Source organism: Elgaria multicarinata, chromosome 14, assembly GCF_023053635.1.
Source record: "Elgaria multicarinata webbii isolate HBS135686 ecotype San Diego chromosome 14, rElgMul1.1.pri, whole genome shotgun sequence".
NCBI lineage: Eukaryota > Metazoa > Chordata > Lepidosauria > Squamata > Anguidae > Elgaria > Elgaria multicarinata.
Genome location: NC_086184.1, coordinates 34501891 through 34517460, shown reverse-complemented (window position 1 = coordinate 34517460; position 15570 = coordinate 34501891). Strand labels below are relative to the sequence as shown.

General features: G+C 44.9%; 1 protein-coding gene across 3 annotated transcripts in view; it reads right to left on the bottom strand.

The window, feature by feature from the left end:
- LCAT (lecithin-cholesterol acyltransferase) overlaps window positions 1–15570 on the bottom strand; it is a 51283-nt gene that overhangs the window by 10120 nt on the left and 25593 nt on the right. The window contains exon 6 of one of the 3 annotated variants that reach the window (XM_063141382.1): window positions 11395–11528. The exons of the other annotated variants lie outside the window; for them this stretch is intronic. Within the exon in view, the coding sequence (XP_062997452.1) occupies window positions 11455–11528 (74 nt within the window). The 3' untranslated portion in view covers window positions 11395–11454. Of the gene's footprint in view, window positions 1–11394; window positions 11529–15570 lie in introns of those variants that run through there. 3 annotated transcript variants of the gene reach the window in all.

The window sequence follows — 15570 nt, the reverse complement described above, 5'->3', positions numbered from 1 at the left end:
GAAAAGTTTTTTAACAAGCCCATTGTTTCGGTGCAGTTGGATCGAGGGGGTGAGTTTGTTTCAGAAGGGTTCTGTAAGTGGTTCAAGAAAACAGGAATCACGCACAGGTTAATAGATCCTCAAACTCCATTCCAAAATGGATCAGTTGAGAGAAGAATTGGAGTACTCTAAATGAAAAAAGATTCTCTCATGGCTGATGCAAACGCTGAGCAAGATTTGTGGGGAGAAGCATTCTTAACCGCAAACTATCTGTGTAATAGAACCTGGAGCAGGGTTACAGGCAGTTCGCCTTACTGTCTTCTTTTTGGTTCAAAGCCAGATTTGTCTCACTTGAGAACATGGGGGTCTTGGGCATACGTGCATATCCCAAAGTCCAAAAGATCCAAAGGTGAATTCAAATCTGTAAGGTTACATTTTGTGGGTTACTCTAGCATGCAATCCAAATCTTGGCGTTTTTCCCTAAGTCATGGGAAGGTGGTTGTTTCTAGGTCTGCTACTTTTCAGGAGGCAGGTTGGAACAGGATTCAAGGTTCCCACGTTCTGTTAGAAACAGTGAACAACCAGGAAAAAACAGCAACTCAGGGGTTAACTTCTCAGAGGCCTCACATCTCTGAGAAAAGTGTTTCCACTCCCAGAAGCAGAAGGGAGGAGGGAAATGAAAGGGAGGAGGTAATTCCCAGTGTGCTTCGCCATTCACAGAGGGAAAACAAAGGAATTCCACCCTTAAAGTTTTCAGATGAGTTCAGTGTGTATTACGTGAAATCTGAACCTGAGAGTTACAATGATGTGTTGAAATTGCCTGAGCAAGAGCAGGAAAAGTGGTTTCATGCAATGGAAACTGAGATGAGGAATTTTAAAGCACATAAAGTGTTTGAAGTAACAGATTTGCCTGAAGGGCAAAGAACCATCTCATCTCGTTGGGTGTATAAAAAGAAAACTTTAGTAACAGGGGAAACTGTTTACAAAGCTAGACTGGTTGCTAGAGGATTCTCCCAACGAAAAGGAGAAGATTATAATCAAGTTTTCGCACCCACGTGCAAGGCAGAAAGCTTTAGACTTATTCTAAAGTTGGCAGCACAGAAAAATTTATGCTTAAATCAGTTTGATTTTGACGCTGCTTATCTACATGCAAACCTGCAAGAGGTCATTTATTTGCAGCCGCCACAAGGTTTTGAAAAACAAAATGGAAAAATTTGGTTGTTGCATAAAGCAGTGTATGGTCTCAGACAATCAGCAAAGTCATGGAATGATTGTCTGAACAAAGCTTTAGAACAAGAAATGTTTTTCAGCCGCAGCACGGCCGATCCATGTCTGTATGTAAAGGGGCAAGGAGAAGAATACATGATTGTGCTTGTATTTGTTGATGATCTATTGGTGGCAGGGAGTTCCCAAGATCACATTCAAAAATTCTCAGCCCAACTGCAGGAAAAGTTAAAACTGAAGTCTCTGGGGAAAGTTAGGTGCTGCCTTGGTGTAGAGGTAGGAAAAGTTTCCAAGGGAAACTGCCTAAAAAAGCCAGAAGCAGAAAGTTTTAAAATTGCTGAAGGTTTGCAAGTTGGAAGATTGCAAAGAAGTTCAACGCCCCAAAGCACCAAGTTTTTCAACAGTGCTTGGAAGAAGAAGAAGAAGAGAAAAGCTTACATATAAATAAAGCTGGGGAAATTTAAAACACACAGAAAAAGGGGTACACAATGTTGGGATTGTTGTAAACATGCAAAGTTGTTTTTCTTACAGGTGAAATGTAATGAAATGTAAAGTTGTATTTTTCTGTAGTTAAAAATGAAAGGGTGTTGGGGTTAGGTTTTTACCCACAGAAAGAAAAGGACTCTAAAGAGTTAAAAAGGTGTCCTTGGCTAGATTGTCACTGCCAGGAGAAGTCCAGTTTGAAGCAGATTCTTCCCTGGCCTACGTGCGATACGAGAAGTACATGAAGAAGAGACTATTGGTTAATTGGGCCAAGGAGAAAAGTGCATTTAAGAAGTCCATGTTGTAAGGCTTCTTTACTGCTGCGTTATTACTGCTGCGTTATTATTGCTGTCAGGTTGTTATTGCTGTACTGTTGGTGAAAACTGTAAATATGACCATTTATTCTGTAAGTAATTTATTTAGTGTCAGTAAAGTTTCTTACTGACCAAAAGACCGTGAGTGCTCATTTTTTGTTCCTAACTCCAAGCTGAAACCATTTCCAGCTACACGCTGCTGCTGCTACTCGCACTCTGCTAAATTTTAGGGTAAGACATTACCCCGATAAGTTTGAGGCGGCATGTTCTCATCGGCACTATGACTGAAGTGTGTCCTTATTGCAAGGCTCTTAAATTTAATGGAGAAACAAAAGGAATGTGTTGCGCTGCTGGAAAAATTAAACTGCCTCAACTTGGAGAACCACCAGAGCCATTACAAACTTTGCTTGCCGGATATACCGCAGAATCAAAGCATTTCCTATCTAACATCAGGAAATACAACTCATGCTTCCAAATGACGTCGTTCGGTGCAGAAATCATCACAGCTCCATTTATGCCAACTTTCAAAGTCAAAGGACAAATTTATCATAAAGCCTGCTCCTTCCTTCCATTTCAAGATAGTCAACATAAATTCCTACAAATGTATTTCATTGGTGATGGCAATGATGAATTGAATGCACGCTGCGGAATTTATACCGGCATAAAAAGGTCCATCGTTTCAAAACTGCAACAGCTACTTCACAAAAAAACACAATTTAGTACATTTGTTCAAAAGATTGGCTGAGTGAACGAGCTATTCTTGCGGCCAAGAACAAAAATGTCTACGAACTTAACAATATTATTCAATCTAACATTCAAAGCGAGGCAGTCACATACAAGTCCATCGACACTGTTGTGGAAGCAGATGAAGCAGTTAATTATCCAACAGAATTTTTGAATTCACTCGATCTGCCAGGGATGCCACCGCACGTACTGCAATTGAAAATCGGCATGCCAATTATCATGTTGCGAAATATCAACCAGCCAAAACTTTGCAACGGCACGCGGCTTGCAGTAAAAAAATTACTGAGCAACGTCATAGAAGGAACAATCTTGACAGGACCTTTCAAAGGTGAAGATGTCCTCATTCCTCGCATTCCTATGATTCCAACAGATATGCCATTTCAATTTAAGAGATTGCAATTCCCAATTCGATTGGCGTTTGCAATCACCATCAACAAAGCTCAGGGCCAATCTTTAGAATTGTGCGGTTTAGATCTAGACACAGATTGCTTCTCACATAGACAATTATATGTTGCGTGTTCTAGAGTCGGCAAACCAGACAATCTCTATATCTACACAGATAATGGAACAACTAAAAATATTGTATATCCACAAGCATTGTGAAATTAAACATATTAGAAACATCCGCTTTGTCTTTTCTTTCTTTTCAATTTAACCAGACTGAACCACAGCAACGCGTGGCAGGGTACAGATAATAGTAATAATAATAGTAATAATAATAATAATAATAATAATAATAATAATAATAATAATAATCTGGCCAAAGAAAGGCCTGGATCGCCAGGCGGGAGGGGCTGGAAGGGCTCGTTTCTGGAAGTGCGGAAACAAGCCCTCCCATGGGCCATCCGTGCTTTCCCTTGGCTGGCGCAATGTTTTAAGTAAGACTGCTGTCTGGATGTTGGTGTGGATGTATTTTGGTAGGCTTAGTTTCTGAAAGTTTTATGTAAAAATTTTGATGTGATGCTGGTGACTGATGTGACTAACACAATAATTGTAACTTTTTCCTGCTGCCACAGTTCTTTAAATTCCATAGCCCTTGGTGCATATTTTCCTCTCTTTTTCTCTTCCTTTTCTGCAACATTTTTGTCATTAGGTATTGCTAGGTGTATTTTTCTTGTTTATGACTATTATGTCTGCTCAATTGCAAAGTATTGTCCCAGAATTGTTCTATCTCAGCAAGATAATATGTTAGTGCATAGCGTGGCTTGTCTTGGCTTGTCTGAGTGTGTCAGACAAGAGTCTGAAAGCATATTTATTTATTTATTTATTTATTTATTTATTTATTTTATTACATTTATATACCGCCCCCATAGCTAGAGGTCTCTGGGTGGTTTACAGAAGAACATCTGCTGGTTGTATGATCCACGAGGCCAGGTTCTCATAAGTGCACAGTTCTTCTTGACAGGAGGCGCTTGCACTCGCTAGAGAAAGGTGAACAGATGCGAAGAGCCTGCAATCCTATTTCAGTGGTATTAACATTAAGATGTTATGAAGAACAGGTTTGTCTTAATTGTTTGCTGTGAAATCAGACATGTGACCAAGGTCATGTTTGGGTGGACATGTCCCCTTGGGGGCCACCCATGTTGATTGGGCATGCCCCCTTGGGGGCTGGCCATGTTGTGTTCCTTTTTGGTTTCCAAAATATGGTCACCCTAAGATGGGTGAAGTGCCAGACAATGGAGTAGAGCTAATGTTGACCCCATCTTCAAAAAGGGCAAAAAGGAGGAACCTGGGAACTACAGACCAGTTAGTCCAACATCCATCCCTGGGGAAATTTTGGAGCAGATTATAAAGAAGTTAATCTGTAAGCACCTTGAAAACAATGCAGTTTTACTAGAAACCAGCATGGATTTGTTAGGAACAAATCCTGCAAATGGGATAGTGACATCATCAGCTTAGCCTGCAGCTTCCTCTCACACTGGAGAAATATAAAGCACTACTCAACCTTTTGCAAATCTAAAGATACCCCCTGATGGGATATGCTATTAAGCAGCTGCAGGGCTAAAAAAGGAACTTTAGAGGCCTGGATTTTCCTAACAAATCCTCTCAAGATCTGACAGCAGCAACCTCTGTGAGATTCAAAATGGCCACAAAGGCCAATAGAGGGGAGAAGAATCAGAGCAACAAGCAGACACAGGGCCTTGCTAGACCTACCAGGTGTTCCATGGTTGAGGAGGGGTGAAACCGGATTTTCCTGTTTAGGTGTGACGCCTCATGGTCCACACCTTGTCTGGATTATCCCGGTATTGGAGGGGGCTGGCTGCGGGAGTTTGCTCCGGTTGTGCTGCTGTCAGGTCGAGCACGGGTTGCGCAGCCACACTGGCCTGATTTCCGGGTGGTTGGGGTTTTTTTGCCCACCGCACCATTTACGCAAGTGTGAAAGAGCGCAATCTGTGTAGATCGGCGGCAGCCGCAGCAGGAGCAGCGGCGGCTGAAGTGGCGCTGCTGCTGTTGTTCCATGCCGGGCCCCCCTCTGGGCACAGGGGAGCCAGTTGGGATTGGGGGATGACCCACAGGGGGCATGGCCAGCAGTGGCAGGAGGATGGGAACGAGTGGAATTGTTGAGCGGCAACATTGACAAGGCAGGGATGCTGTCATTTGCTTTTGGGGGTGATGACAGGTGTACTGTGATCCGAGGACAGCCGTCTGCATGTAGGCACTCTGTGCCTACATCTCCCATCATGCCTCTGAGTTTTGCTGGCGATGACCGGCCCTGTGCCCTTCCCCCCCATCCCAACGTCCTTTGCACCACATGTATTCAATAAAATACATTCAAACTGCACGATGTCTAGTCTTCCTGAGTCTACCCCAAAGGGCAAACCCTGCTCATTGGCATCGTTAGCAGAAAGAAGGGGGGCTCGTCAGTTTCTGCAGCAGCACAGGTCCGAAACCGGCGTCAGCAGCCTGCCGCCATCACTACTCCCCGCCCCCAGGCAAATGCAGTCAGTAGGACAGGGGAGTGTGTTCACACAGTGCAAGGGGGGCCCAGGGCACGTGCCCACCCCTGGGCTGATGCTTTCCTGACCTTCCGCCTGCTGCCACGTGGCCGATGGAAGATGGCCGCCCAGCCTCGCTTGTTGCCCCCTTACAGCCAGCTGCTGCGTACCCACACCAATAGGCACACAGCCCTGCGTGCCTCTACCGTGCCCTTCATTCCCCGCTCGCCTTCACATCTTCCGCGCAGCCTAAACCACCGGCATTAGGACAGTACCTGTGGCTGCCCACCGCGATGGGTCACCAACTTCCCATTACAGTTGGACGCCCTCCTTCCCGAAAAGTGACCCACACAGAGGTACCGAGCTGCACATATCCCACACATCCACCACATACCCCCAACCACTCCCCAGACATTTTTTCGTCCCTCCGTTCATGCGCAAAGCAGACCCGTTTGGTTAAAAAAAAAAAGGCGCCGCACTGCAGCCACAGCTGCTCATGAGGCGCAAACGGCGGATGAGGTTTGGCCGAAGGTGCTGACCACTCCCCTTAGCACACCTTTTCCTGACCAGTGCTGACCTCGCTGGAAACTGCGCTGACATCATTTCGTCCCACACTTCCGCCTCCCGTATCCAAATTAGCGTGCGCCGACAGGAAAAGTCGCGCTTAAAGTCGTTTCATAAAACACGGGAAAACAGAGGTTTCACCACACAATGAACACGGATCCTGGTGAACGTCATGTGGATCTGTCAAGACGACGACGGTATGTAACGCGCGCTACAGCCCCGTCTAGCAACGGCCACAGACACCATGCTGGAACTGGGCTAAAGCCTTGCAACTCCTTAGGCAACGTTTAGCCACTTTGACCAAAACGATAACAGAGACCTCTCAAACTGCAAATGAAGCAATGGAACAGAGCTCAAAAAACAAAACCTCCATTAAAATGTTAAAACGAGCCCAGGCTGGCTTCAGACTTCTACTTGAGAATATGCAATTGTGATTGACATCTTAACATTCGATCCTTGTTGCCCTCCTCTGAATCTCCTTCAGCTTGTCTGCATCTTTCTTGAAATTGGTTCCCAGAACTGGGCGCAATATTTAAGATGAGGCCTAACCAGGGCTGAATAGAGGGGAACCAGTACCTTACGCAGTTTGGAAGGTATACTTCTATTAAAGCCGACCAAAACAGCATTTGCTTTTTTGCAGCCATATCAAACTTTTGCCTCATATTCAGCTTGCGATCTACAACAATTCCAAGATCCTTCTGGCTTGTAATATTGCTGAGCCAAATATCCCCCCATCTTGTAACTGTGCATTTTGTTTCTTTTTCCAAAGTGTAGAACTTGGAATTTATCTCTGTTACTATCCCACCCAATTTTGTGTCATCTGCAATTTGAGCATTTCCTGCACCTCCTCATTCAACTCATTAATAAAAATGTTGAAAAGCAGTGGGCCCAAGACTGAGCTCTGTGGTACCTCACTCGTTACCTCTCCTCAGTTTGAGAATATACCGTTGATAAGGACTCTTTGCGTTTGATTCTGTAGCCAACTGTGGATCTACCTAATAGTTGTTCCATCTAGCCCACTTTTAGCTAGTTTATTAATCAGAATATCATGGGGCACTTTGTCAAAAGCTTTGCTGAAGTCAAGATATATTATGTCCACAGATAGGGTAACCATAGGAAAATGAGGACAGGGCTCCTGTATCTTTAACAGTTGCATAGAAAAGGGAATTTCAGCAGGTGTCATTTGTATATATGGAGAACCTGGTGAAATTCCCTCTTCATCACAGCAGTTAAAGCTGCAGGAGCTATACTAGAGTGACCAGATTTAAAAGAGGGCAGGGCACCTGCAGCTTTAACTTGTGATGAAGAGGAAATTTCACCAGGTGTCATTCTGACACCTGCTGAAATTTCCTTGTCAATACAACTGTTAAAGATACAGGAGCCCTGTCCTTTTCATATGGTCACCCTACTACAGCATCCCCACCATCCCCAAGGGAGATTAAAAATGAGATCAAATTAGTCTGGCAGGCTTTGTTCTTGACAAATCCATGCTGGCTTTCAGTAATCTCTGCATTGTTTTCAAGGTGCTTACAGATTTATAATATTCAAAATTTTCCCAGGGATTGATGTCAGACTGACTGGTCTCAAGCTCCCAGTTTCTTTCTTTCTGCCCTTTTGGAAGATACTCCAGACAGCCAAAACTAAGCTGACAACCATTACTCAGAGGACCTTATTTTCTGCCACTCCCAGACTGTGGAATGGCCTGCCAAGAGAGATTCACCAATTTAACAGTCCTTCCAAATTTAAGAAACTACTAATCTCTTCTGGCAGGCCTACCCAGTCGACTTTTAAGATGTCTGGCTGTTATTTTAATAATGTATTAGTTTTATATGTTTTAATCAGTTTTAGGTATTTTATAGCCTTTCCCCTCTGTCATGTAAATTTGGTTAATTTCCAATGATTCCCTTCGTCCATTTCTCCCCTTCCCTTCTTCCCTGCCCTGAATTACCATCTTTTAGTTTTAGATGAGTAGAGTAGACCCTCTACTCCCAGGTAGGGAAGAAAAGCCCCATTTACCTATTTGGGTAAGGTCACTTACTCAAGTGTAAGGGATGAGTCCTAGCCGCTGGTTAAAATCCCCAGGCACTTGCTTGCACAGCTGGCATACACACACATACCTCTTTTTCCTTTCTCCAGGGGTCGGTGGGAAACCATAAGAGGTGGGAAGCTCGCCCATCGAAAGGAATGTTAGGCACCATTTTTGGAGGCTGGGGGCTTCTTCTTCACCTTCCTTTCCACACGCTCCGGTGGGAATTTGGGAAAGGATAGTGAATACTGATTAGATTGGGGGGAGGTGAAGCAGGAAAGTTTCTGCCATGTAGGCAAGGTGGGACATCATGAAGGGGGTTAGGCAGGAAGGGAGATTGTGCAGAATTAACCCTTTCCCTTCCCAGTTGAGCATGTCGAGTGACGTAAGGGGTGGCGATTTGAGCTAGCAACCAATTGTATGTGTACAAATAGTTCTCTCTCCGTTCCATGCCCTTATCCCTCTAGATTGGCACGGGAGAGGGGACCTTTGTGCAAAGAGATATCTTGGTACCTGAAGTGGAAAATAAAGTTTTTCTTTGAACCTGAAACGACGCATCCGGATTGCTTTTATTGGATTTAATTAAGTTGTAATCCACAGTTTTTGTAACACCTTCCTGTTTGTTTATTTGTTTGTTATTGTGATTTTAGAATGTGAGCCATATGGCAGGGTGGTTTGTATTCTGTTTTATTTTGTTCTGTACAGCACCATGAACTTTGATGGTGCTATATAAATAAATATTATTATTAATAATATAGTATTTTGTATTCAATGTTGTTTCCCGCCTTGACCCACAAGGAGAGGCAGATAAGAAATATTATTATTATTATCCCTCCTCCAGTAATCCAGCACTTCACCTGTCTTCCATGATTTTGCAAAGATAATAGACAGTGGTTCTGAGAGTTCTTCTGCCAGCTCCTTTATAACTCTAGGATGCAGTTCATCGGGCCCTGGAGATTTTAACTCATTCAAAGAAATTAGAATCATAGAATCATAGAATAGCAGAGTTGGAAGGGGCCTACAAGGCCATCGAGTCCAACCCCCTGCTCAATGCAGGAATCCATCCTAAAGCATCCCTGACAGATGCTTGTCCAGCTGCCTCTTGAATGCCTCTAGTGTGGGAGAGGTGTTAGGTGTTCTTTGACTACTAATCCTGCCCCTTCAGCTTGTACTACATTTTTGCCAGGGGGCTCATAGACCCGCTTTTAGGAGAAGACTGAGCCGAAGTAGAATTGAACACTTTGGCCTTGTCTTTGTCTTTTGTTATCAATTTGCCATCTTCATTAAGCAGTTGAACCACCATTCTTCTTCGTGGTCTCTGTACATCACACAAAATGGGCTCTGCGCCTGCGCGGAGTCTCGATCGGGAAAAACTTCTATAGCTGAGGCGTTTTTGGCAGGAACCCCTCCCCCATGCACTGAGTGTGCATGCGCAAGCTGAGGGGTTCCCGCCCTGAAGCTCAGTTCTCTTTCGACCGCCATTGTGGTGACCTCGTTGGGAAATTCTCTGTAGAAAATAAATTGTAAGAGGCGTTTTATTCTTCTTCTTTCTATCCTTCTCATATTTCTTCTTTATTATTATTATTGTTATTTTACCATTTTTTCTTTTCCTAATTTTCGCGAAAAAGCGAAAACGCCCGAAAGGGCGCATGGCCCCGTTCAGGAAGTGTACCAAGTGTGGAAGTAAACTTCCCCCCTCAGACAGACACTCCTGGTGACTTTTGTGTTTGGGTGAAGCCTATATTGTCGAGACCTGTCGTTTTTGCCAAGCCTTTTCCAAGCAAACACGACGACACAGGTCAGATAGGCTAAAAGCCCTCCTTTGGAGCAAAGCCTTACAATCAGTCGAAAAACCCTCGACATCGACTTCCAGCACTATGGAGCCTGTTGAAACCTCCCCAAAATCTCCTTTATTGACTCAGGAACAGCAACAGCCGGAGATACCTGTGACGCCTGGGAGAAGTGTTACGTTTTCTATTGCCAAACGATTAGCAAAGAAAGCAAAAAAGGCAAAGCATACTGCCTCAAATCCGGAGGAGCGCAGGAAAAAGAGAAATAAAAAATCTCTTAAAAAGAGTGTGCCGAACCCTACTCGGCCGTCTTCTCCTCCTCCGATGACTAATATACCGATGCTGACGGTTGATACCGTACAATCTCCCTCGGCATCGAGGAATGATCCTTTGCCGCAGACTTCAGCGGCCGAGCCTTCGGCATCGATGCCGACACCGGCACAGCCTCTACCACCACCGCCGCCGCTATTGCTGTTGCCTATACCGTCACTAAGGCCACAGTCGGCACACGCCCCGAGGCTGACATCAACATCTGAAGGGGAGATAAGAGATGTATCTCCAGCCCCCATACCGCCTGGACAGGCGCGAACTGAGGACAGACGTTATAGACACGACTCCCCAGACTCCATCTTTTCGGGTCGCTCAGGGAGAGACTACTACTACTATGATAGACCACCACTGCCGAGAGACAGGTCCCGTTCACCACACCATGAGAGATGGGAACGGCATCCTTACAGAGACCAATATTATGGTCGAGATATGTATTACCAAAGACCTTATGAAGGACAATGGGGATATTCTCCGCAAACCTATTACACCCGACTGCCATATTCTACGGGACACCCACAGGCTGAGCCTGTAGCTAGACCTTCAGCTACAATGCCTAACCCTCAATCCAGTCTTATTGATGCCAGCACACAACCAATGCAACCGCCTTCATCGCTACCTCTCAGTTTACAGGCATCCCAACCAAAGCAACCAGAACCATTCATTCACGTGCCAATTCCTAGAGTGAATTCTCCGTCGTCCCCCCATGACGATTATGAATCTGATTCTTCTTCTTCGTCATCAGCACGACCATCTATTGCGTCCCCAGACATAGAGGTTGCTCCGCAAGGGGGCATCTCTCTATCAGAGGATTTGGGCCATTTCTCTGACCAAATTATTAGAATGGCTCAGGCATTGGGTCTCCAAGTCGAACAAGCCGCGTCCACTGTACAGGACCCGGTCTTCGATTCCATCACGTCCGACACCTCTAAACCAGTGGCCATTCCAATGTTACCAGCCTTGCTGGAAACTATTAAACAGTCTTGGAAGTCACCTTCAACTGCTCCACCGACTTCAAAAAGGTTGGAGGGCATGTACAAGATCCAAAACGCAGATGTACAGTTCCTCTATGAGCACCCGCCTCTGAACTCCATCGTCGTCGAGACAGCCCAGGGCAAAAGTAGGCACCAGCATTCCTCACCTGTAGACAAAGAGGGACGTCGTTTAGACCTTCTTGCTCGCAGGTTATATACCTCCTCCTCCTTGGGGTTAAAGATCACAAATTACCAAGCAGCAATGTCGGGTTACCAATTACTACTCTGGGACAAGATGGGGAAATTAATGGAACACTTACCTGAAGATAAAAAGCATTTGGCCAGACTCTTCCATTCCGAAGCATCACAGCTGTTTCGTCAACAAATACATACTTCAAAACACCAAGTTGACTGCATAGCAAAGACTCTCACGGGAACCATAGCGCTCCGTCGACATGCTTGGCTCTGCTCGGCCGGCCTTTCTCAAGAGGCTCGCTCTAGAATAGAGGACTTACCATTCGACGGTATCGGGCTTTTCAATGCCAACACCGACAACTCGCTCGATACCGTGCAAAAGGCGAGAACTACAGCCCGCCGTATGGGGTTCAACCAACCCCACCAACAACAATTCCAACGTCGATGGGTCCGCCCGCGTTCCTCATATTATGCCAATAGGCAACAATACCAACAATTCCAACCTCGCCAGCAACCACAACAACAACAACAAGCGTCCCAGCCACGTAAGCAATTCTCAAATTACAGAGGCAGAATCACCTCTCGGAGGAACGACGCAGGTTTTAAACGGCGTCTTTGATTTTTTACCCGCACCAGTAAATGATTTCCCCATTTTCTTTGATGATAGGCTCTCCCACTATTTCCATCAATGGGAGACTATCACTACCGACACCTGGGTCCTCTCTATAATACAGAGAGGATACCGTATAGAATTTAAAACCCTCCCTCTTCTCGGTAACATAAAGGTTACACCACCTACAACACCCTTACTCCAGGAAGTCCATATGCTCCTTGGTAAAGGTGCCATCGAATCTGTTCCATGGAGTCAACTTAAAAAGGGTTTCTACTCGAGGTACTTTACCGTACCAAAAAGAGATGGAGGACTTCGCCCTATTTTGGATTTATGTTTGTTAAATTTACATATTGCAACCAGAAAGTTTAGAATGTTTTCCTTGGCTTCTATTATCCCATTATTATTGAAGGGACAATGGTTCGCTTCTATTGACCTTCGCGATGCCTATTTCCACATCGCAATGGAGGGCACATACCGAAGATATTTACGTTTTATAATTGGCCATAACATCTACCAATACAGAACTCTCCCTTTTGGCCTATCCACGGCCCCAAGAATTTTTTCTAAATGTATGTCTACAGTCTGTGCCCACCTTCGTCTCAAGGGAGTAGAAGTCTATCCCTACCTTGATGATTGGCTTTTGGTAGCACCAACAAAACAACAACTACAAAATTTGATTCAAATTACTTGCAGTTTATTATGTAAATTAGGCCTTTATATCAACTATGAAAAATCCCAATTAAACCCCTCACAGGTCATCCAGTTTATTGGGGGAATCCTCGATTCCGTAGCCGCCCGAGCCTTCTTACCAGCCACACGATGCGCACGCATCATCCATCTCGCTCAGACTTTTCGACGTCGATCCCATATATCGGCGTTCAAAGTGCAACAGTTATTAGGCCTTATGGCCTCTACCACTGCAGTGGTTCAATATGCCCGTCTAAAAATGCGACCACTTCAATCCTGGCTGCTGAAGCACTTCAACCCTCAAAAAGACTCAAAAAATCTCTTCTTGTACCCACCACCATCAGTAAAGGACTCCCTTATATGGTGGACAATAGCCGATCACTTGACACGGGGAATTCCTTTCAGCCAGGAACAACCAACAAAGATATTAACCACAGACACTTCAATGAGAGGTTGGGGCACACATTTAAGCTCCCTATCTGTCCAGGGCATATGGTCCAAAAAAGAAGCCAGACAACACAAAAATCTTCTCGAACTGAGAGCAGTTCAAAGAGCCCTGGTTGCGTTCGAAGCCCAGGTTGCGGGACACTTTATACAGATAACCACAAACAAGACTACAGTGGTTTCCTACTTGAACAAGGAGGGTGGCACCAAATCGGAGCGTCTGCTAAAGTTGACAATCAGAATTTTCGACTGGTGTATCCCAAGGCATGTAACTTTTACTGCCATCCAGATCGCCGGTACCGAAAACACTCTGGCCGATTTCCTAAGTCGATCCCATCATCTCGCACACGAATGGCAGCTCAACAGGTCTGTGGCCTGCCCAAGGGCCTCGCCTGCCCAAAGGCCTCTACTTCCCTTGCTCGGCTCCATCCATTTTCTTCTGCTGCCCCTTACGCCTGGAACGCTCTTCCAGAACATTTGAGAACTACAAGTTCAATCGCAGCTTTTAAAGCTCAACTAAAAACTTTTCTTTTTCCTAAAGCTTTTAAAACTTGATGTTGCGCAGACTTTATACTGTTAGTTTTACCCTACCCTGTGCCTGCTTACCCTACCCTGTGCCTGTTTGCATTCTCTTCCCCTCCTTATTGTTTTACTATGATTTTATTAGATTGTAAGCCTATGCGGCAGAGTCCTGCTATTTACTGTTTTACTCTGTACAGCACCATGTACATTGATGGTGCTATATAAATAAATAAATAATAATAATAATAATAATAATAATAATAATAATAATAATAATAATAAGTGGCCAAAGCAATTTTCCAAATGTGGAACATACCAGACATCGATCTTTTCGCCACACGGACAAACAGGATCGTCCACAGTTTTTGCAGTTGAGCAGGTCTAGGCAGGACCTCCCTGGGCGATGCCTTCACCTTGCAATGGACAAACGCCCTTTTCTACGCGTTTCCTCCATTTCCCATCATACCGAGGGTAATCACCAAGATAATTGCCGACAAGACCAATTGCATCTTGATCACTCCCTGGTGGCCGAGGCAAACGTGGTTCACCTCACTTCTACGGTTGTCGAACGGCCAATACCGATGGCTTCCACTATCACCAACATTGCTGACACAACAACAGGGCAAAATCAGACACCCCAGTCTTCAAACCCTGAGGTTAACAGCATGGTACATCCAGTTCGCCAATCCAACGTAATCTCCACTAGATTACAGGACATCCTAGATGCAGCTAGGAAACCATCCACTCGAAAATCGTATACACAGAAGTGGACTATCTTTGAGAAATTTGCCAAAGACAATAATTTCAACCCTTTGTCTTCCACCATAGATCAAATTCTTACGTTTCTTCTATCTCTCTCAGACAAGGGTTTATCTACATCTTCCATACGTGTGTATCTCTCAGCAATCTCAGCAGTCCATCCTAGTATAGAAAGTTCAACTGTATTTTCACATCCTCTGTCAAAACGTTTTTTGAAGGGACTTAATAATTTAACCCCACCAATCCGTTCCCATATGCCATCCTGGAGCATTTCAGTGGTACTCAATTCATTAACTTCAAAACCCTTCGAACCACTGGCCACAATGGACCTCCGGTTACTCTCTTTTAAAACAGCCTTTTTAATAGCAATTACTATGGCTCGGAGATCGAGTGAGCTTGCGGCTCTCTGTATAGATCCTCCGTATCTAACTTTCCATAAGGATAAGGCAATATTAAGACCTGACATATCCTTTCTACCCAAGGTCGTTTCAGAGTTCCACCTGAACCAGGATATTGTTCTTCCTGCGTTTTTTCCCTCTCCATCGTCACAGATGGAAACCACTCTTCATACCCTCGACGTCCGTAGGACCTTAGCTTTTTACAAACAGCGTACAGAACCTTTTCGCAAATCACCCCGTTTATTTGTCTCCTACTCTGGACAACATAAGGGCATGACTATTTCATCGCAGAGACTTGCGAGATGGATTGTTGAGACTATCAAGTTGGCATACCAACTTGCCAAACTTCCTTTGGCCGCCAACGTTCGAGCCCATTCCACCAGGGCGATGGCTACTTCGACAGCCTTCGGCAAAGGCATTTCCATCCCTGACCTCTGCCGTGCTGAGACTTGGTCGAAACCGTCGACTTTCGTTAAGCACTATCGCTTGGATACGAGAGCGAGAACCGATTGTTCCTTCGGGAGAGCCGTCCTTTCATCCATACTGACATAACGACACCGACCCACCTCCGGTAAGTCAGCTCGCTAATCT